At 41.4% G+C, this 22141-nt stretch overlaps 1 protein-coding gene across 1 annotated transcript in view; it reads right to left on the minus strand.

The window, feature by feature from the left end:
• kirrel3a (kirre like nephrin family adhesion molecule 3a) overlaps window positions 1–1091 on the minus strand; it is a 102131-nt gene extending 101040 nt beyond the window's left edge. Inside the window, exon 1 of the mRNA XM_027015469.2 lies at window positions 772–1091. Coding sequence (XP_026871270.2) covers window positions 772–814 — 43 coding nt within the window. The 5' untranslated portion in view covers window positions 815–1091. The remainder of the gene's footprint in view (window positions 1–771) is intronic.
• Window positions 1092–22141: the final 21050 nt, after the last annotated feature.

The raw sequence follows: 22141 nt of genomic DNA on the forward strand, positions 1-22141 counted from the left end.
GCTGGATATTTAGATCATGTCTACTTTAAAGTATCATCAAGGGAACATGAAAATATATCTTTCACCTGCTCACACAAACACACACACACACACACACACACACACACACACACACACACACACACACACACACACACACATCGAGCATCTTGGCTACTCAGTAAAAGCAGGGAGCACAAAGAAAAACAATAACCTATAAGAACTTTCAAAGTCAGAACTACTCATTGATTTGTTCTGAGTACATGTGGGCATATGAAAACATACATCCATATTGATTTAACCCATCAGCGATCAAAAGACAGAAGCCATACGTGGATATATGACTAAAGACTAACCGAGCACCAACAAGCTTAACAATATAGTAACGCTCACTATAAAACGGAACTCTGAGTCATCTCCTTATAGCCGTCACTGATTATTCCCTGCCACTTTGTCATATCGATGCAAAAATGACAACTATGGATATTTGATTCTTGAGTATCTGATGTGTATTTGAACTGTTACCTCCAAAATAAGCACCGCGCGTCTTTGACTGTGCACATTGCAGTTGCCAGAAAAATTAAGTCACTCTAATAACAGATCGAATTTACTAAAATCCCTCTCCTAGACTAATGAGCCTTTGAACAGACAAAAAGAGACATAAAACTCATGGTCGTTCACCACTCTTTCCACTAAAGCTGAGCTTACAGGTGAACGCGCTCGCGATGCTAAAGACACAATTTGCCAGCCCTTTCAAATAAATCCGTTAATGAGAAACCTCTGTGCACTTACCCAAACCCAGAAGACAGGAGAGCAGTAACGTCCCGGAGAGCATGGCTGAACTCGCCGGAAAATCTCTTGGATACCGTGCGGGACTAAGGCAGCGATGCGCGGAGGGGGCTCGAGCCACCTCTTTCTGAAGAGCTTAGAGTTGCGCGCGCCTCGCCCGCGTTCCACTGCTTTCTGCAAACGTTTCCCGTCCTGTTTTATAAGGCGTCCTCCCTTCTTTCCTGCTGTTCCGCCGTGCTTTGCCTACACTCTTCGACTTAACGCTCAACGCTCGCGTCCTCTCGCTCCAGCTTGCCGATGCGCATCACTCTTTCCACACCGGGTCGGACTTCCACTCTCTCGCAGGGGCAATTCGGGGAGTCGCGGAGAGGGGCGCGATCGACGTTTTCGCTCCTCCTCTTCTCCACGCGCCTTGGACACGGCCAGGGCGAAAGAAAGAGGAACGGAATCAATTATAACTCCTACTTGGCTGGTCGAACGGGCAGGATGAGTGAGATAGCGTTTTCGCATTTAGACGACCTTAACTACACGAACTCTGGATTTTCAGTCGAAATTTAAGAGAATCTGAAAGTATATCTGAAAATGTCTCAAAATGCAAGAGAAGCTCACACACGCACGCACTGGTGTAAAGTTTGGTAAAAAAAAAAAAAAAAAAAAAAAAGTTCCAGCACTTTTGACATGCAACTAGTGTCAGTGATACAGAGTAATGATAAACGCAGAAATTATACTGAGTACATTATAATAACGTAATTAAATGCCATGCAATAGTTCGGATAATTTGTAGCCTGTTTAATGGAAACGAATTGGCATACAATTTGTAATCACATTAATAACACACATTAATAATAAAATCGGCAAAATACAGAAAATTAAATTTCTGCAATCAGTATAACAGCTTTTGCTGTTCTAGCCTTTATTTAAGTTTATTAACCGAAATGAAAATTAATGATAAACCTCAACTACCACCTGTTTGTGACTCAAGGGTGTCATCTCACACAATGAATACTTTCATTTAAATTCAATTAACTGAGCAGCCTTTTATGTGGAAGAAAATTTGAATAACAATAAGTATAGTTAAAACCACAAAGGAGTCTAGTTACATTATGAAGCTGTGTTAGGTATTCTGACTCTTAATAGTGCTCATACAGCATGGATTCGTTGAGAGAGCTGTGCACCCAAATGACTCAAATCCCCTTTTCCCTGGCATTCTCCATGAATATGCATTTGAATGAACACAATACATGCATGGAACAATATCAAACAATTTTCTTGTGACTAAACAGTTTATGTCCCCAGCTAGTCATTCTGATGTTTCTTTAAATCTCAACAATCGATGAACACCACAATCATGTCTTTGGAGAGGTAAGAGAAGGGTGGGTGGGGAGGGAGATATTTTTAGGTCAAAGTGGTTAAAATGCCAAAGATGTAGCATTAGTTGTGTCTGCAGATCAACTAAATTATGCAAACAGCTTGCAGGCTTTTACCTCTCGAAAATAAATGACAACATAATTTATGTAAGCAGTGCTTTCTTTGTGCCATATCTTAAGGTGCTTCAGAGAGGGTGCATACATAAATTTGTAATGGGTAGGTCGCTTTAGTGGTTCATAGCATATTGTTATTTGGCTCTCAGAGGATTATGGGTAACCATGCTACCCTTGCCAAGAGACTATCCCTTCAAGGGTTCAAAATTATCGTAATGAAGAGCTACCGTGGAAATCAGCTAAATTTCATAAGACAGCTACTGAAGCAAAAGACCAAGGGACTAGCACTTATACGCTCCCAGCTAGGAATCTGTATTTACATGGAGATCCAGAGTGTTTCAACCCCACAGGGTGCTACCATGGTCAAGACTGTGAAGCACATGTGATATTCTGATGCCCACTTCCTAAATGCAAAGCCCAGCCAAATATGCTGTTTAAACCACTGCCCAGGACAAAATTCATTTGGATGTAGACAACATACCATGTGTAAATATTACTGCTGCAATTGTGATGTAAAAGCTTAGTTTGCTTTCAGTGATGATGAAATCCTGCAAGATAATTATCTAAAAAACTGCTTCACCTGGCAAGAGATTTCCCATAGGGAGACAGACTTTAGTGCATATCTGTTTGCTCCTATGTTAAATGCCTTGAACACTTCTTTGTTGTGTCATTCTCCATAAATATAGTCTTAGTCCCCAATAAAAGTATTAGCCAATAAGAGTCCTACTGGAGTATAGGATGCATAAAAAAAGCTTGTAAGTACCTTGATTCTGGTTCTTGTGTTCCCATGGTAATGATTTCCCACTGACACCTTCCACTCCAGTAAACAATGCAGCAGCGCTGGTATATACTAAAAAAAAACTGGCTACATTTAAGGTTCAAACGCATATATGCAAATAATGTTTTATTATAAAACTTAAGGTGAAATATGTCACTAGGTGGGAAGAGAACTTTGACAGGTGTCTGCCTCGGTGCATCTCTCAGGATGGACACATCTCTTGTCATTTGGATCTTGTCTAAGAATGATAAATAAAATATCAGTAGATGGTTAAAAATCATTGGTAGGCCTGCAGTAAGATTTCAGAGCTAGATTTAAAGCAGAACCGTCCCATTTCTATAGGAAAAAGACCAGGATTTTTAACACATGGGAGGCATGCTTCATCAATAGACTTTCTGTCATTTTTGTGTTGTGACAGTGTTTACATACCACAACAAAAGAGGCCTCACTCCACCAAGATCCTGCACTGTCGGTTCTTATTGGAATCATGGAGAACATCAATACTGCATCACTAACATATGAAAAAGGTTTCAGAGATGTCAAAAATCATAGAATGAAAAACACTGCTTATTGTTTCAATTCACTCAAAATCCACTCAGTTCAGTTCAATTCAATAAAATTCAAATCAAGGTTTTATTTGTCACGTCTGCATTAATGGCAGGTACGAAGGTGCTGAGAAATTAAATAATTTCACTGAAACTCCTAAGACTCTGCATAGCAAAACAATACAAAGACTATGCAAACAATGCAGACAGAATAACAAAGGGTATAGGGTGAGTGGGTGAGTGGAGGCGTAAGACAAGAGCATAAAAAATACGCAGCTGTAGTATGTATGAATGTATTTATAAATGTCTGTACCGATTAATGAAATGTTCCTTACATATGCAGATGAGCTAGGTGTACCTTACAAGTTATATGTGTTCCAGAGTCATACATGTCATGTTCGGTATCCCCTCCTTCTCTGTATAATGCTTATCATAGCAGACTCACTATTGTTTGTAATACTGAACCTGCTGTAATTGTAAAAACACTGACATTTTATCTGCAATTATATATCTTTGTCTATAACAGCGAAATTAATTCAGTCTGTATTTGTATTAGACTGATTATACCAAATGCCAAATGCCTTCCCCAGAAATAGCCAGTAGATGTCTAAGCTTTGTTTGTATCCATTATTTTTTTTACCCGCCTAGATATTACCGAGACTGCTGCCCTCCTAATGACGAAGGACAGGTTCCAGTGCCCATCACCAGTGACCACCTCCTCGTGCATGTTGGAAAGCGCAAACATTGGCAACTCTTCCTCAGTTTCTCCCTGCAGCAGCACTGAGTGACACTTCAATTAGCCACCTATCCTCCTTTGCCTGTGTTAATAGCACAACCGCAACCCATGTGGGCTCAGGGCACGTCATTAAAACATCTTTAAAACGTATAAGGATTACTCAAGACCAGTGGCTAAGAATCTCTGCCCTGACAGGTAGCCGAGGGTCCACACTACACTCACCAGAGATAAAGCAATTTCAATCTAATTGCAAAAGGCCAGCCAGTGCCACCTGGTGAACCCACTATCTCCCCAATGCCTTCTGCTTACATTTCGCTTTCAAATGCATTGCAAGTTCAAATTTGCACAAGTCCCTGTTTTTTAACTTCATGGCATAATCCAAGACCGATGGCCTCCTTTCAGGTTTTCTTGTTTGTGTTTATGCTGTGGTTTTGTTTTCCTTTAAAGCCTTCCCTGGCACATTTAACGGGTGTCTGCTGTGTATTTGAAGTAACCTCAAGCTGGCATTACGGACACCAGCTCCGCCCGTGCCTCTTCAACCCTTTGACGTTCTCACTCCCTTCACCACAAGTGGCAGGTTCCTGGCATGCCTGACAACGCACATCAAGATTGGTATATTTCCCCATTGTGCAGGTGATGTGATGTTTCATCCTCTTTCAGAGCTAAAAGATAAAATTTAGCATTTTATGTAAGCCAAGAGACCTGCGTCTCACAGTGTACCCACTGAACTTTCAATAAATCATTAGATTACAGCAGCATCTGGAGCACACTTAACCAGACAATCCTAAATGCTGCAGTGAGCAACAGTTTCTTAACAACATTGCAATTCGATGTTTTAAAACGCGGCGGGATTATGAGGTGGACGCCTACACTGAGAACAGCAAGATTTATTAAGGGCAAATTCAAAATCAGAGTTGTAATCATGGTCCAGGGTCAATTTACCAACACAGAGACATCCAGTATACATGATAAAACAAAAAGTAAAACATAAAAACAACAAACAAGCAAAACAAGGACGTAAAGCAAAACAAAGACACAAGACAGGGTAACTATGGAGACAGGTCGGTAGGGAGGGCAAATCATGACAATTGATTTCATCGTAGAGGTTTTAGCATTTTTCCCCTTTTCAAAGATCAAACTCTAGCAGATTTAAGGCAAAGACAACCTAAAATGAAAAGAAATACAAAGTGCAGAACTATTACATTTACTCTTAGAACAAAGCTGAAGAACAGAAAGACAAACGGGAGTCCATACGTGATCCTTCTGGAAGTGATGAGCTGTGTAATCTAGCGTTTTTCATTAATTATGTCAGAACTTTCACTTTCATGTTAATGTAAATGGGATGTTATACTTACATAATGAATCTCCCAGGGCCTTCACTTTGAAAATCAGCCCCAACAAATGCCCTGTCCTCCGTTTAACATTTATATGTGCTGTTTAGTAAAGAATCACAACTACTAATGAATTATGCTGATACTTTTTACAGAGATATATGTGGGAATAGGAAAAAAAGTGTTCAAATATATATAAATATATATCTATATATAAACAAGATCCACTTCCTATAACTTCAGAAGCACTGGCGTAGGACCTTGGTCTGCGATGTCCTGTTTCTTTGGAAACCTTTTGTACTTCACTGCAATTTTGTCAATGTTTGACTATGTTTTTCTATATGTTAAAAAATTCCCCACTCACCCTCCTCCAAGCAGTCTCTTTTTCTTTCAAGCTCGGGTCCTCTTCCACCTTCCATATCTTTTCTAGCTCTTGTCTCAATCTATGGTATTTCACTTAAGATTGCTGTTTGTCCATAACTACTATGACCCGTCGGTTAAGCAGTAACATTTTGTCAGTCTGTATTTGGAAGTCCCATAAGATCCTTGCTTGGTTGTTCACAACCACCTTCTGGGTGTGTCCCACCTTGATCTCTGAACTTCCACCCCATACATGGCACAGATGTGTCTGTATACTATGTCAGCCATTTGGTTATGGCAATCTATGTATGCCTTGTGCTTTTCTGGGCTCCACTCATGTATTTAGCCATGTGCCTACTCATCTTGGCTGCAATGATGCCCAACAGGAGCTTCCATGTTGTGCAGAGGCAGGTTATCAGTTGGTAGTTGGATGGAACTGCCCCTTTCTGGGGGTCCTTCAGGATCAGGACTGTCCGGCTTTTCTGGGTGCATTCCATCCATTACCAGCTGGTTCGTTTGTGCTGCCATGCACTCATGGAATGCAGCAAGCTTCTTCAGCATGTAGGCGTAGACCATGTCAGGGCCTGGACCTGTCCAGCTCTTCATACTAGAGACCCTTTCTTGGATGTCTGCTAGCATGATTTTCTGCATTTCTGATAGCTGGCCAACTTCACTTCATTCTGCCCTTATCTTGGCCTCCAATCTCCTTGACAAATTCATCTTGCAAGCATGGCAAGCATCTCAAGTATCCTTGTTGCTGTGGTGTATATCAGGTGGTTAGTCCTAGTGATGTTCAAAGTAGTGATTGTCCATAATATGTGTGTGTGTGTGTGTGTGTGTGTGTGTGTGTGTGTGTGTGTGTGTGTGTGTGTGTGTGTGTATGTGTCAGCATGTAAGCTTGTCTTAACATTTTAAGATGCTGCTAACCCCATTATCAACCCCATTATCTAATAATTCAAGACAAAGGTTTCATTGCACATATGATATGATCAGTGACTGTTATTGAAAAAGTTTTGTCCAAAGCATTGTTAATTAAAGGAGTCATGTAACATCTGCCCATAAATCATTTATATAGTATATATTAGTCATAGAAAGGCAGAGAAACTGGGTTTCATATGAAATCTAGGCTCTTTGATGCAGTTAGGGTGAACAGAGCTCCTATGGGCCATCAGTCATCAATCTATGGGCAGGAGTAGATGCAGACTCTACACAGAAAGATCCACTGGAAAGTTTTAGATATTAAACATCTTCATTATGAAGACATGTGCCTTGAAGCTCTCTAGTAAAGGCAATGGGTGCAGCATTTGTCAGTTAACTCACTAATAAATAAGGCCACAGCTTGAGAGGGTAATCATGACCTGCTAGCTATGAAAGAGGGATCACTAACAGAGATGTGTCCATGTAAACTGCAGAGGCTTCCCTAGAACCCCAGGACAAGGCTCGAAGAGACACCTCAAAAGAAAGCTCAAAACTTGTAAAATAATGATTGACACAGTCATCCTCTAGTGTGTGCTTAGCATTCATCCCTGAAGCAGCATTTCACCTGTCAAATTCCAAGAAATTTCCATCTAAGAGTACAATATCTCTGTTTGGCATATGTAAATTCATATACTCATTCCCTTCTGAAGGTCTAACTATGACCTCAACAAATGTCTGCATGGGAAACATCAGACCACGCTCTGATAATGATTCAGTTTTCTGTCTCTTTTATAACTTTGCCTGATGCACCCTGGGGTTACCGACTTGAATATACCGCCTGCAGTGCAAGGTTAAATTGGTCATTCCAACAGCGTCACACATAGGCTCATTAATCTGCTGTTTCAAAAGTTTGATAATGAGTGTCCTGAAAAGGAGACTACGCTCAGTAGTGGGTGTTCAGTACATTACTCCTGAACACTTTGGAAATGCCAAAACAGTTTCAGAAACCAGCTTGCATTTCCACAGTAGCAATGATAGCCTAACAACTTACACTGGCTTTAACATTCCCTAGCATAGGGAGATACAACTGCAAATACTGTAGTTATACATGTGAAAATGTTTTATTCAAGCTTATACACTGATAGCGGTTACTTAAGAACTTCATGAAAGTCTAAATTGTTACATAAAAAGCTCATCTGTATTGTTTGAGTAGGGGATGTAATCAGACGTGAGTAATACTATCTGTCAGAAAGCTCTTTTTTTAATGTGTTCATTGTATATGCAGTGACACAACACAAAAGGTTTCACAGTAACTATAAGTCATCTTCATCATAACTGGTAAGTTGATATACTCAGAGGCTTCTCCTAGTGCCAGCTGATGTGGAAAACTGTCACCCCAAAGTTATTGCGCTGCTGTAGTAATCAGGGTGATCCCATTGAATTGCTTTTTTAAAAAATGATTATCTATTGATCAGAAACAAAACCAAATTTAGTTCCCACTGGTTAATTTTAGGAGCACTACAAAAGAAAAAGAAGAAAGAAAGCAGTACCCACTCAATAAGAGAACAAAGAGGGCCCTTTACCCACATGATTTGAATCATCTGTCTCAACCTCAGTTCCATCTGCAGACCTCAAAAAAAGCAAGCTTCCATTAGCAACTATACTTGATGCCTAATTAGTCTGTCAGTTTTGTGGAGCCTTTCTGAGTTCAGATAAGAAACTCAAAGTGCTCAAAGTCCCCAAATTTAGCATATTAGAACCATAAGAGTCAGTAAGATAGACATTTCTATAGATATTTATCATTACCTATAATTGGGAATTATTAACTTACACTCTGGCAGCAGAGTAATTTAAAGTGTTCTGTCTGCATGAAATCATGGAGAGGAAGAGTGCTTATATGAATATGTAAACTCTAATGCAAACCAATGAGTTCGATGCATCAATGCATTCCTGTCCCCAGTGTGGGATGTGTCCAATCAGATGCTGACGACCAGACTATGAGTCTGAAATTTCAAAGGAAAAAAAAAAAAAAACACTTCATAAAACAAACAAACAATAATCAGAAAAATACATCAGCACTCTTTAGAGTAAACCATTGCCCACAACAAATGGAACAATGAAGCCATCAAAAAATAATTTTAATGGGGAGAATTTTTCAGAAATTGGAAGGGGAGAAAAAAAAGCTTTGTTGACAATACTTTGGCAACAAATCATGATAAGCTGCCATTTGTCAGGCTGAGTCAAGTTAAACTTTGATGAGGGCGTGGTTACCCAAGGGCATGTCACCTGAGTCAGTAAGATAGACATTTCTATAGATATTTATCATTACCTATAATTGGGAATTATTAACTTACACTCTGGCAGCAGAGTAATTTAAAGTGTTCTGTCTGCATGAAATCATGGAGAGGAAGAGTGCTTATATGAATATGTAAACTCTAATGCAAACCAATGAGTTCGATGCATCAATGCATTCCTGTCCCCAGTGTGGGATGTGTCCAATCAGGGCATGTCACCTGAGGGCGTGGTTACCCAAGGGCATGTCACCTGAGGGCGTGGTTACCCAAGGGCATGTCACCTGAGGGCGTGGTTACCCAAGGGCATGTCACCTGAGGGCGTGGTTACCCAGGCTCAAGCAACCACTGGTGCCTAAAGGCTGGACTAAAAGGAAAACCAGTAGTACATATATGGTAGGTGTGTTTGAGCAGATGACACTGCTGTCTCCCCTCCCCGCTGCTCAAAGAATATTGAATATTGAATATTGCTCCCTGAGCTCAGTTTGCCTGACACAAAACCAAGCTCATTGTACTAAGCGAAATTCATTTCATGTTTCAGTTGAAGTCTGGATAGCAGCAGAGAGTCAGGGTGAAGCGTATCAGATCCAACACCTCGATTTAAAAAAAACGTATTACCAGCACACAAGGCCTCTAACTTGGGGTTTGAATGCAAGCACCGATCTCAAATATATGCAGTAGCAAATATGTTAAAAATGGGTTAAAAAGGTATGGTCCAATACAAGTTGGTCTCATTTTGATATTTAAAGTGGTCTTGTCACTGAGCTGCTCTGTACTCCAAAAGAGCTATAGGTCACAAGCAATGCTTCAAATTCATCCTGAAAAGAAGTGGAATGATAAAGGATACATAAGAACCCCCCCTCTCTCTCTCTCTCCCTCTCTCTCTCTCTCTCCCTCCCTCTCCCTCCCTCTCTCCCTCTCTCTCCCTCCCTCTCTCCCTCCCTCTCTCCCTCTCTCTCCCTCCCTCTCTCTCTCTCTCTCTCTCTCTCTCTCCCTCTCTCTCTCCACTGTCAGTGGCATTGCTTGTCATAGGAGTAGACAGTCAGACTGCGCAGAGCCAACTTTCCAGCTCATGGGATGCAGCGAGCAAGTCTTTATCTCCCCAGAACAGACACATCCGATTGCATCCGGAGGGCTTTTATGGATAGGTATGTGGGTGTGTGTTTGTGGAGGGGATTTTATTCTGAGGTTTTATTTGCAAATTACTCAAATGTCTCCTTCCCAGGAAGTAGGGGTCTTACTACTCTCTCTGACAAATTGCCTTTTTTTTCACAAAAATGATGTCGAAATGCATTTTTTAATCATTCTTACTGTATGTATATTAATTTCCGCTTGAACCGCCTTTACTAATGCCTGCCATGGCTATTACCTTCGGCATGCAGGGATTTTTTTTAGCATGTTAGGGATCCTTTTACCATCACATCAAAACCACATGAATAATGACAATGTCATTTGAAGCTATAGAGCCTCTGGTTGACTCAGCTCTGCGGATCAGGCGCGGGCATGAATGATCACTTCTGCCCCTCTGGTCCATGTTCTCCAAAAGGTGTTTGCTAAAGGGGGATTTCAAAGGTACATATTACATTATACATCTTATATCCTGACCAGATATATCAGAAGTGGAGCATTTCATTGATGTTCTTTGCCAGGGGATCATAATGCCCTCATACTCTACACTAAAGTATTTCAAAACCCTTTCTGGGCAAAAGCCCCCGTCTAATACCACAGCTGTACTGTACAATACTATTTTATAACTAAGTAATTCAAATTGAGTACGTTTGACTATTCACCTGTTGGTGGCACAAATATGAATGGAACCTGATAGATGCAGATACGAGAGAGATGCCGTGTTTCCTGACTTAAAACCTCAGATTAATTTTAAAAGCGGTGCTTCAATTAAATCATCCAATTCAGAAATAGGCATTTCATGTGTACAACACTGGTGGAGAGAGCAAATGAAATGATAAATATGTGGCCAAGACCCTGTTGTGAGATTGCTGACCCAGCTATGAAAAGAGGTCTTCTCGCATACTTCATATTAATTGAGATTATTTCCACTTTTCAAGTTCCATTCAAGTGGGGTGCTGACAAAGTACTCACTAATTACTTTAAGTGTTTCAACCTTGAGCCATCCTCTTTGGTAATCAGAGCATTTAAAATTGTGTGACTACACTAAATACCATCATGACAGAGAGTGAAACCTTTGAGCAAAGCTGGATCACTTGTCAAATATCATCTAAACACTGCAGTCTGGACTTTGTTATGTGGAGTGTTTGTTACATTACATCATGCTAAATCACAATATGAATTTTAAAAAAGTTTAACAACCAAAAATGTAATTTCCAGGTGAGGCCAGGTGAGGCCAGTGCTAGTGTTATTATGGAAGAAATCACTGCTGAGTTCTTCAAAAATGACTTTTTCATCATATTATAAGGGTAAACCTACAGGACCACATTTGTAGAGTAATGTTTAGTACTCATTAAATGAATCCTTTAATGAGTACTGGCACAACTGTACATCTGAATGTCAAATAATACAACTCCACATGTGATATAACAATGGCAATTAGTTACTTCTAATTAAACTTTACTACAACATTCTAGAGCCATTATGAGAACTCTAAAATCACATTTTCCTAAGCACTAACTACTCAAGGTGTTAATAAAGTGCAAAAGGGGTAATTACCTTAACTGAAACATTGTAAAGCATGAGAAGGTAGAGTTCAGTCAGCTTTCAGCTGCGTGGAGCATTTAAACCTCGTTAACCTTTAACTAAGGATCATTTTTTCTTGGATCTCTTGCAATAAAAATAATATCAACTGGCATAATCACTGCTGTTTGTCACTAGCTATTAAATAACTTATATATATATATATATATATATATATATATATATATATATATATATATACACACACACACACACACACACACACATACATATATTCTAACTACTGACTCACATTTGATTTTCAGCATGGTCTCTCAATTTAACAGACAATATACCTTTGTTGCTTGGATCCTTGTGCTGAGATATAATGGAGGTGTTGATATTGTAGGTTTCTCATAAGTTGTCTGGTCAAAAGAATCACACAGAGAAAAGCCAGCTTTGTGTGTCAGAGACTAAATGCTAACTGTAGTTCATTCCAGCTGCTTCTCTGGAGAGCACCCCACCAAGCACATTAGCAGGCCTCTTGAATGAGCCTTGAGCAAGCTTATTCTTCTCCACTTCTTTATGGCTGGGTTGCTGCTTATAGATTTAATTGAATTTTGTATTAGTCATAGTCAAAGTGCGGAATCCGTTTTTCCCCCTCTCTCTAAATAACTAGGCTGTGAATGAGCTGTATTATCCGTAACAGTTCCGCAGCTTCCTCGTCACCTCAGCGGGGAACATGCAAGTCACAGGGCGGATGTGCAAGCGATAGTTTCACATTTCTTTTTCCTTCTTGGCGACTGCAGAATGAAGGGCAGGTAACATCACCTGTTAGATCTCAGAGATGTTTAACACATCTGCACTTCCACAAAATTGGCTCTAGCACAGAGATAACAGGAGGCCACTAATGACAAGAAGCACCTCTCGATCCATAAATACGTGAATACAGGTGAGGATATTACATGACATCAGTGGAATACTACAGCTAAACTTCTTCTGTCGTACACTTTGTCTCCAGGATCACTCTCCCACAATCTGTTTCTGGACAGATTCTGCCGGCTGAGTTTATTTTCTGCCTGATACAGTTCTTGCTCCACCCTGTCACAACGGCGTTTCCTCCGATTCTCCAGAGGCCTTTCTCTCTCTCCACAGGTGCCTCGCTCATGTCTGACAGCTCCATCCTGTCTGACCGCTAGCTCACCTGAAAAGAAAAGAAAAGAATGTCACACGTAAATTAAAAAGTATGGCAAAGTTTCCCTTAGAACAAAGTGTGCCCTCAAGGTGGGGGTGTGAGAGGTGGGGTAAAAAAAAAAAAAAAAAATTGTAGAAAAAAATGATCAACACCTGTCTCTGTCAGTGCAGCTGCTGAAGTAGCAAACTCTTATTATCAGCCCAGGAAAGAAAAAAAAAAGTAATTAGATTGTGGTAATTCAATCTGTAGGCCATGTGGTCCAGTGGCTTAAACACGGTAGCTTAGACAGCAGTTACAACCCATTAGAAGAGCCCACACCCACATGCCTTTTTCAGTGACTCTCTCACTTACCCCTGACAGCTCCTCTGGACCACTCTGACACATGTTGGTCAATAACCAGCTTTATTCAGAAAGAAATGGCTAAGAGGAAAAAAAAAAAGTTGGATATTTTTACCTTAGAAAGACACAAATTAAGGTGCATAACTACAGGATTTACATTCAAAATCTGCACACATGTGAACTTGTCAGTGCTGGCTAAAGAAATAGTCCATAGCTCCAGAAAGTAATTAGGTGAAGTTGGCTCTATATCCGGATCCAGTAGTCTCCTTGTGAAGGAATAACCTCCTGCACAGAGCCAAAACCGGACAGTGGCGAGCCATCTCAACACACAGGTTAATTAAGTGAAGCACCTCCAAATACCAAGTCTGCCTCAAAACTTCAGATGATGGTACAGTCTAGAAAAAGAAAGGAAACCATTATGGTTTTAAAGGTGTGTCTACAACCCCTCCCCCCTGACTCTCTCTCTATCTCTCTCTCTCTCTCTCTCTCTCTCTCTCTCTCTCTATCTCTCCCTCTCTCTCTCTCTCTCTCTCCCTCTATATCTCTCTCTATCTCTCTTCAGCTATGGAGGATAGGGACATCTTTGAGGGTGAAGGTTCTATTTCCTCTTAGGTTCCTTAATTACCCTTCCATTCAATCCCCATGTTATCAGGCAGCTGCAGCACATCTTAATACTGAACCTCATAAATGGGGGCTTTTTGGGATTAATGGTAGTCAGGAAAAGTTCAGCACTGACAGTTTATATTATTTCCCTTGTTTGCAAATATGTGGGTTTCCTTTTGCCATAGATATAGAACCTAAAGACATGTGCATACCTCGTGTGTGTTTGTGTGTGTGTGTGTGTGTGTGTGTGTGTTTGTGTGTGTGTGTGTGTGTGTGTGTGTGTGTGTGTGTGTGTGTGTGTGTGTGTGTGTGTGTGTGTGCATGTGAAAATGAGAGAGAGATGCTGACCTATGTTATATGTCTGTTGCCATCTCTCCATGTTATGCATTATGTACCAGAGTCTCCCAAACCGGTGAAAATGGTTGCTGACAAATGTGACACCAAGAAGTCCAAACAGGAAATGCTATTGTCTCCCGGCAGATATGAGACATGCGTCCACTCACTTTTCACTGCTAATGACTCTGTCTGGAGAAAAAGCATTTAGACCGACTCCCATGCAATACAAATATCAAGGAGTGCCTCAGGCGGCTGCCGTGTTCCAGCGAGGCAGCGTGCCATTACTGTTATTTTCCCTTTTTCTTTTTGAAAGGGAAAATAAAACAAAGGCAAACAAACAAGCCATTAAAAGGCATCAGTCGGTCAGGAGCAGGGGTGTGGGGATGCTGGGATGTGGAGGCTTTTGGGGTGAGGTGGATGGGTGTTTGAGTGGACGTACCTCTGTGAGGGCAGAGTTCATTAGCATGTGCCAATGTCGGTGCGCACCTTTACGTGTCAGTGCCATGGTGTGGGGGAGAGGGGTCTTTCGAGTGGAGCGCGGGAACAACGGTGTATACCCCAAGCGCGCTGATGGACCCAGGCACAACCGCTCAACGCTGGCAATTAGTGCAAAGGCCTCTGATGGCTGAGCCAGAGTGGGGAGGAAATCAAAGCTTTATGCAGGGACGCTTTTTTAACAAGCTGCTGCCTGGAGAGAGGCGCCCCTTAAGAAGAAGGTGTTTTGCCAGAAGTTGCTTCCAGTGTAGTTGTGTGTCATTTTCTCTTTCTCGAGAGACTGTCGGTGCCTTTATATTCAAACATGTGTTAGGCACCCCGGGAGGCGCGGAGCTGGTTTTCAGTGTTGATTATTACACCCAATTTGGCTAACACATTGTTGGAGCTGTGTATATATAGCTTCATATGTCCTATGGGTATATAAATAGCTGAAAATGGAGGAGAATGGTTTTTTTTCTAATTAACCAGGCTCTTTGAAAGCATACCTAACCAATACATCTGCCATAAGTACACTATGCTAAGTACCTTTAAAACCTACCAACGTACATGGAGAGACACAGCAAACAGTAATATAACTAATGTAACATGAAAGCCATTCATATAAAGCTTTTGTGCTGTGTCTTTTCAGGCAGAATGTGATGATTGTTGTATCCATTAATTATAATACAAAAGAGGCTATGCTAAAGGTATTTTGTACGGTTCTCTGTGTCAATTTCACTGTGTTTGTGTGTACGTGTGTGTACAGTACTGAGGTTAGGTGTTATACCATCTCTAGATAGTTCTAACCCTGTAATTAGTGTTTTTCTGCCTTTAATGACACATGCTTCTGATACAATGAGGCCACTCTGGGCCCCCATTTGTCCTCAGGGATATTATAAACTGCTAATTAACTAATACCCTCAAATATAGTTTTGCTCGTCATATCAGCTCACCAGTAACAGATTATACAAGAGAGAACCTTTAATCAATTTTCAACAGGTGAGTGAGGGAGACTAAGAACTAGGATCAGATGGCTGAACTGTAGGGTACAACTCTATACCTGATTAAGAACATCATTACTGTGATATATAAGTACTAATTGACATGGTAGGGTACTATAAAGCACAATTAATTGATACTGGCAACTGCACAAGACAAGGCTACTGCATTGTTTTGGATGCATGTGTTATCTATAGCGATGTGTGGTGGTGCTGCCTGAGTACTTAAATGTTGCGTTGAACATTCAGTTGCAGTGCAACCTAACAAGACTCGACTTTTATGCAAATAACCTGCTTTCTCCCCACTCCTAAGACTCTGATCAAGCATAATTAAATGTTCATATGCATGTGCTCCTGTGTCCAACTCCAGAATGCTCCAGATTCATGTGATGTTTGTAAGTTTATCTTACTCTTCAAATGCCCGTGCAAGGTGAGAAGGTTCAAAGTCTCAATAACATTTAATTCCAGAAGACAGAGCTTCTCTAAGTGGACAAACACCGTTGATATAAACATATACTAACATTGTACTACCAGATGGCCTTGGAACCACACATCTTGAACACGTCTTGAACATTGTCTTGAACACGTCATTACAGTTACCTGCAGTGTTTGGATGTTGGAAGTCTTTCTACATCAATTGCAACTACAAAGGTGTCCCAGCTGAGATCAAGGCTTGTCTAAACAACACACCATTGGCTATGGATCACTCCTTTCGCACCTTTGCACCCACAGACGTCTCAGCATCTCCTCCTTACCCATCTCCCATGATTAGCTGTCTTGATCTAGTCTTGACTCGAGGAGATCAAGCATGCAAAGTCCTGTGCTGTTTTTCAGCGAGCTCCATTGCTCTGTCTTGCTCACATGGGGAGCAATTCTTAGCCTGGGCACCCAGGCAGTTTGTGCCACGGTGTTTGGGACCGCTGTCTGCCTGACAGGCTTTTTGACTAGTGTAGGAGGAAGCTGAGGCGTTCTCTTCCCCTGCACATCCGGCTCAGGACAGACTGCCTCTGCTCTCAGTCCACCAAGTGAGGCCTCTCTAAGTGATTCCGCAAAGCGAAAATGGTGAAGTGCCCTCCTGAGAGCTGTCACATGGCTGCTCTCCCTGCTTCCTGTTCGGTCTGTGTCAGCTGTTCCACTTTGTGGGAATTATGATCTGAATTTCCAGTGCTGACAATGAATGGTGTAGGAATCATTTAATGGTAAAACTTATCCCAACTTGGTTATTGAATTTTAAAAAGTGTGAGGCGATGCGCGCCAGGGGAAAAAGGATGAGACACAGGCGCCCAGAGCAGAGGGTTCGAGGGCAGGACATTTAATAAAACAAAAGTGTAACACTGCAATCGATGTGCAAACACTCACAGTTAACACTGCACCGGCAGTCTGGACATTGAGCAGACTATGACCGACCATGAGGTAGACTACACAGGGGTAATTATGTGCACTACTGAAGTAGGTAACAAGGGGCAGGTGGAACACATGACAAGACTAACAAGGTACATGACAAGAGACAGGTGAAACATGCATCACTCTAACAAGGGGGCATGTTACCAATAAGGGGAACATGGACACACACACGGGGAAATGCCAAACAAAGACATTGACAACATAACAGCAATATGGTGGGTCAGAACCTAGGGTTGCGTGGGGTGTACTGTGACAAAAAGAACCCGGCTTTTTCTACATTGATTTTAGATCAAATAAATACGTTTGCAAATTGGTACAGACACGTGATTTTCTTGTCACAATTTCTCTGGATTAACATTTTTCATAGGAAATATAAGAAGTGTGATCTTTGCCATAGCATTAAAATTTCACTGCGGGTGTTTAATGGCGATTTCAAGCGTGCTGTTTTTTTCAGCCTTTTCACTCGTTATTTTTAGTGCCTTGTATGTATAATGTATTCCAGTGGAGAGGATACCCTGAGGCAAGTGTTTGGGTAACGGTGCCCTCATGACAGAGGGCTCTCTCTAGTGGAATGAGACTTGTCGGAAAGCATCAGTGTGACTTACCTCCAGAGAACAGGCAAACACATCAATGCGGCAGCCTTGGCTGGGATATCTGGGCCTCCATATGAAAATGCACAGGTCTGTAATAATTATTTTACTTCTTTTTTTACTTATTTTACCATGGCTGCCACCTACAATTATCCTTTACAAAACTTGCATATTTAGGAGAGTTTCTCACCATAGGCTCTCCGAACCTCAATGAAGATGAATTTTAGGATACACTTTTGTTCTTTTTTTTCCTTTACTCGGTGCGTATCCATTACGGTGAGCTGCGCAGTGCCTAATTAGGCACAGAGGACCATGAGGAACGCTAGCGTTTCAGTTCCCCTGCAGGAGTATGGGCAGCACGCGAGTCTCTGAGTGGCTGTCCCGCCTGCCTCCCCGTGGCATTCTGGGGGAGATAATGCCTCCTCTGCACCTGTGCTGCATGCTGTCCGAGGCCCTTGGCAAATAATCACAGCCACTTCCGAGATTCCCTTACCCCCTACCCCCATTCCCGTACAGTGGTAAATCCATGGTGAAATCCAGGCCAGTTGTACGCGTAGTGCCCAATCTATAGACGAGACAATTCCGTTCTTTCCGTTTGCCACAGATTTTAGTTCTGGGCTGTTGACATATTATCCTCCAATTTCCAGACCATGAAAAACAGCAACACATATTAATGACTGCAATTCCAACTTAACTTCAGCATAAGTGACAGTCATCTAACCCTGAATCAACATATATAGTATCTAACGGCTTCAGGTTGAGAGGGTACATGATGTGTTGTGTTCAGTGATGTATTCAGAAAGTGCTTCCTACCATGTGTGTGAGCCAGTGCAGTGCACTTATGTAGTAGGTGATTTGTCTGCAGAAAATGCTTGGTCTCGCCGTGTTACAGGCTGCTGAAGAAGAAAGGTGACGAGCGACATACAGCATACTCCCTTCCTGGTGGCATCAGTATCTCAGGAACAACCGAGCAGCTTTAACCTCTCCCCAAACTGTCATCAGAGCATCACTTTCTCAAGCCATTATCCTGTTACACTGTTCAAAATGTCACCGAATAGCTTTGACTAATAATAGACACTACAAAAGCTACAGCGACTGCCTCTGTGCATGTGCTCACGCCAAGCTGTTCCTTGGCACCAGGGCCTTGCATAATTCCCAAGCCAAGCTTCATCTGTTTGATACCCAATACCAGCTCATATGCTTTGAGCTCTTGTTACTTTTGCTGACCCCCAGCTGTGGTATAAACTTGACCTTAGCCTGTTTTGCTTGTCCCAGTCATTAACCTTCATGTAGCCATTAGATATTGTGAGAATGCGATCCAAAGGGCAAACTGCAACTAGTGACAGGTCTGCAGATGGAGGGTGGAATACCTGGGTGAGCTTGGAACTTTTCTCTCCAGAGAGAAGGGAAAGGTGGCTTCTTAAGGTGGATGCCCATCATTGTGTTTCAAATGATTACAGTCAAGTACACTAATGACAACAGCGACTTTCCGCAGGGGACCTTATCTCCACCAGTCTGAACCATCTGAATCTTTGTTTCTTAATCATTGATGAAGTTCCAAACAGCACTCATGTGGTCTTCAGTAAAACAAATGGACCTCTTTATGGTATACTGAGTTAAACAGTTTGTTAAGGAGCTTTTAAAGCTTGGCACATATATTTCAGGCACATAATGAGCGGCCAGCCACATCACACAGTCATCCTGGTATACTCCAGACATAATTTGTTAGACCAGTACCATGGTAGCTGAGGCTTGCTAATGAAGCTGAGTACTGCTAATAACATACTTTGTCCCTTTTTTGACCTCAAATGAAAATCATTAACCATGAAATGTGGGCATAAAAAATTCTTTATTGTATGACATAGAATTCTTTTTGCTGTTTTAAAAAGGTAAGCCCCAGCTTCCTGTTATGACACTGCCCAGATACCATCTTCCCCACGTGCTGCTTATTACTGTCTGACCTGTTCTCTTCTTCTTCTTCTTCTTTTTGAGCCAAGGGGTATAAGAGCTTCCATTAACAGAGAAGAGGAAAATATTGATCAGTGTCCATTATTGTACACTGTAACCTTTAGTGCACAAGAGTTACTAGTCCCTGAAAAAAAATCTGTTGTGTGCTTCTGGAATCAAGTCTCTCCAGACAGCTTTGCTCCAGAGCACACAACCAAAATGTGCAAAGGCAGACAGATTGCTTCTCTCTTTCCCGTCTGTTTTTTTCTAATACAAGATCTCCTATATGTTTACCATGAGATTAGTTTCAATATCACTGCTCTCCACATTGGGGGGGGACGCTGTGATGGAGAGCGAGACGGCTATCCAATCTCGCCTTTGCGTAAATCCTCACTGTATCTCCTGCTCACTGTCCTTCTCCCCTGACAGATACATTCAACCTTCACACCTGGGACTGGGCTTCTGCTTAGAGAACAGGGGATGTTCTACTGGGCTGCAGTCGGACTGCTAATGTGTCTTCTGTTCCTCCCAAATTGGCCATCTAGCAGAGTTTGCAGGCCAGCAGGATTCGGGTCATTTTGGAGGCGTCATATCCAGTTGAACTGGGTTGTCACTGATGGGCACTGAATGTAACGACAGATTTCCTGTAGCTGTATTTATTTCTGCGTGAAGACATGGTGGCTGATTTTGAAGAAAATGTTTCATATCATCTTGAAAATACAGTAATGCTGCTTTTTTCAGTGTCTGGAGAAAAAGAATGGAATGGCAATCGTTATCTTAAATGGGATATTCAAAGAGAAGAATTGCATTGGGTAAGCATCAGAATTCACATGCCAGCACTTGCCTGCACTGCAATCCATCAGGAGGTCTTTATTTCTTACCAGGCATTTTTGCTAATTGAAAGTGACAAAATAAGGCCATGTTCACAAGTTGGGGGAAACGATTGGGGATGCAGAAAGAACAGGAAAGGAAGAGATGACATGAGCCAAGTATATATCATTACAGAGTGACTGATGTGTTTTCAAACCATCTTGTCATGTAAACCGATTTTGACAGCATGTTCTGAAAATATTTCCGAAAATCCTGGGACTTGATTAAAAGTGACAAAAGCTGATGCACTGTTTTCCTGTTGGAGTGAAAAATGATGAAATACAGATTGAGTTTCAGTGGGGGGTGAAATGGCATCAGTCAAGCCATGCATATCTTAATTCAGACTGAACAAATCAGGATACTTACAGGTAATATGCTCTCACTGTGAGTATTTTCTGATATTTGTATTCTCCATTGGGCAGAATCAAATGAAGTGTTTACATATGAGGATACATTCAAAGATACAACAGTGGCTCAGGAAAGATGGCTTCAGACAGTGCATGTAATGAAAATAAGATTTTGAACCTGCCCCAATTATTGAATTCTCCGTATGAGTTCCAGTGGACTCTGTGTCCAAAAAATAAGAATAATTAAATTTCCTCCTTCAAAGAAATCTCATTTTCAAACACAAAAGTGGAGTCTAATCGCTGGTGCAGGCAGACATGTGAAATGTGGCAAATGACGAGACATACCTTTTACTGGTGTTTTTTCATTGCCATAAAGGAGACGGGCTGAATTATACTTCAAGTGCCTTTGATCAGAATATAGATAAGCAAATGATTCAAAGTCAGTGAAACATATCACATAAAAAGCATAGTCCTAGACCAGCACATATGATGACTGGCTAACATGCCCTATAATGTATAATGATGGGTGGTGTGACCATAGCTACATTAACATCTAATATTCACCTTGACCTGTGAGATTTATTACACCCTTCACTTTGAGCATATTGAAACTGATGCATTTAAAGCAAATTGTTAGAACTCCACTTTGTATCAAGATTAGCTCTGTGAACAGTATGGACCACTTCCCAGCTGTCTGACTAAGTCCTTAAGTTCCCACTACAACTGGCTTACGTGAAAACTCACTTTGGACAGTACAGTGCAGTGGAGTTTCTGGCATTCCAGACAGCGTTTGTTCCTTCACGGGTGGGGGGAAAGGTGGAGGAGACCTGTAGGACAGGAGTTTGTGCTTCATTGCTTGACCAGTTGCAGGACATTCATGGCTGGTAGAAACTATTCTGTACAATTATCCAACTGATTAGAGTGGTCCACAACCCCTGTTAGCAGCTGTGTGCATGCAATTATCATGTGAGGACCGCTGCTAACAATAACATGGGAAAAATATAAAGAGGTTTGATTCATGCTGTTGCTTTTCATGCTAAATTATTAGTAAGATTTAATACATTGTGGTTTCTTTCATTCTGCATGTTGAGACCTGTCAAGAATATTTTGAAAGGTCTGACTGGGTTTTGCAAAGATAAAGCATTGGCCACAGTTTCCTGGAGATAATTTGAGTTACCATG

Source organism: Electrophorus electricus, chromosome 17 (genome assembly GCF_013358815.1).
Source record: "Electrophorus electricus isolate fEleEle1 chromosome 17, fEleEle1.pri, whole genome shotgun sequence".
Taxonomy (NCBI): domain Eukaryota; kingdom Metazoa; phylum Chordata; class Actinopteri; order Gymnotiformes; family Gymnotidae; genus Electrophorus; species Electrophorus electricus.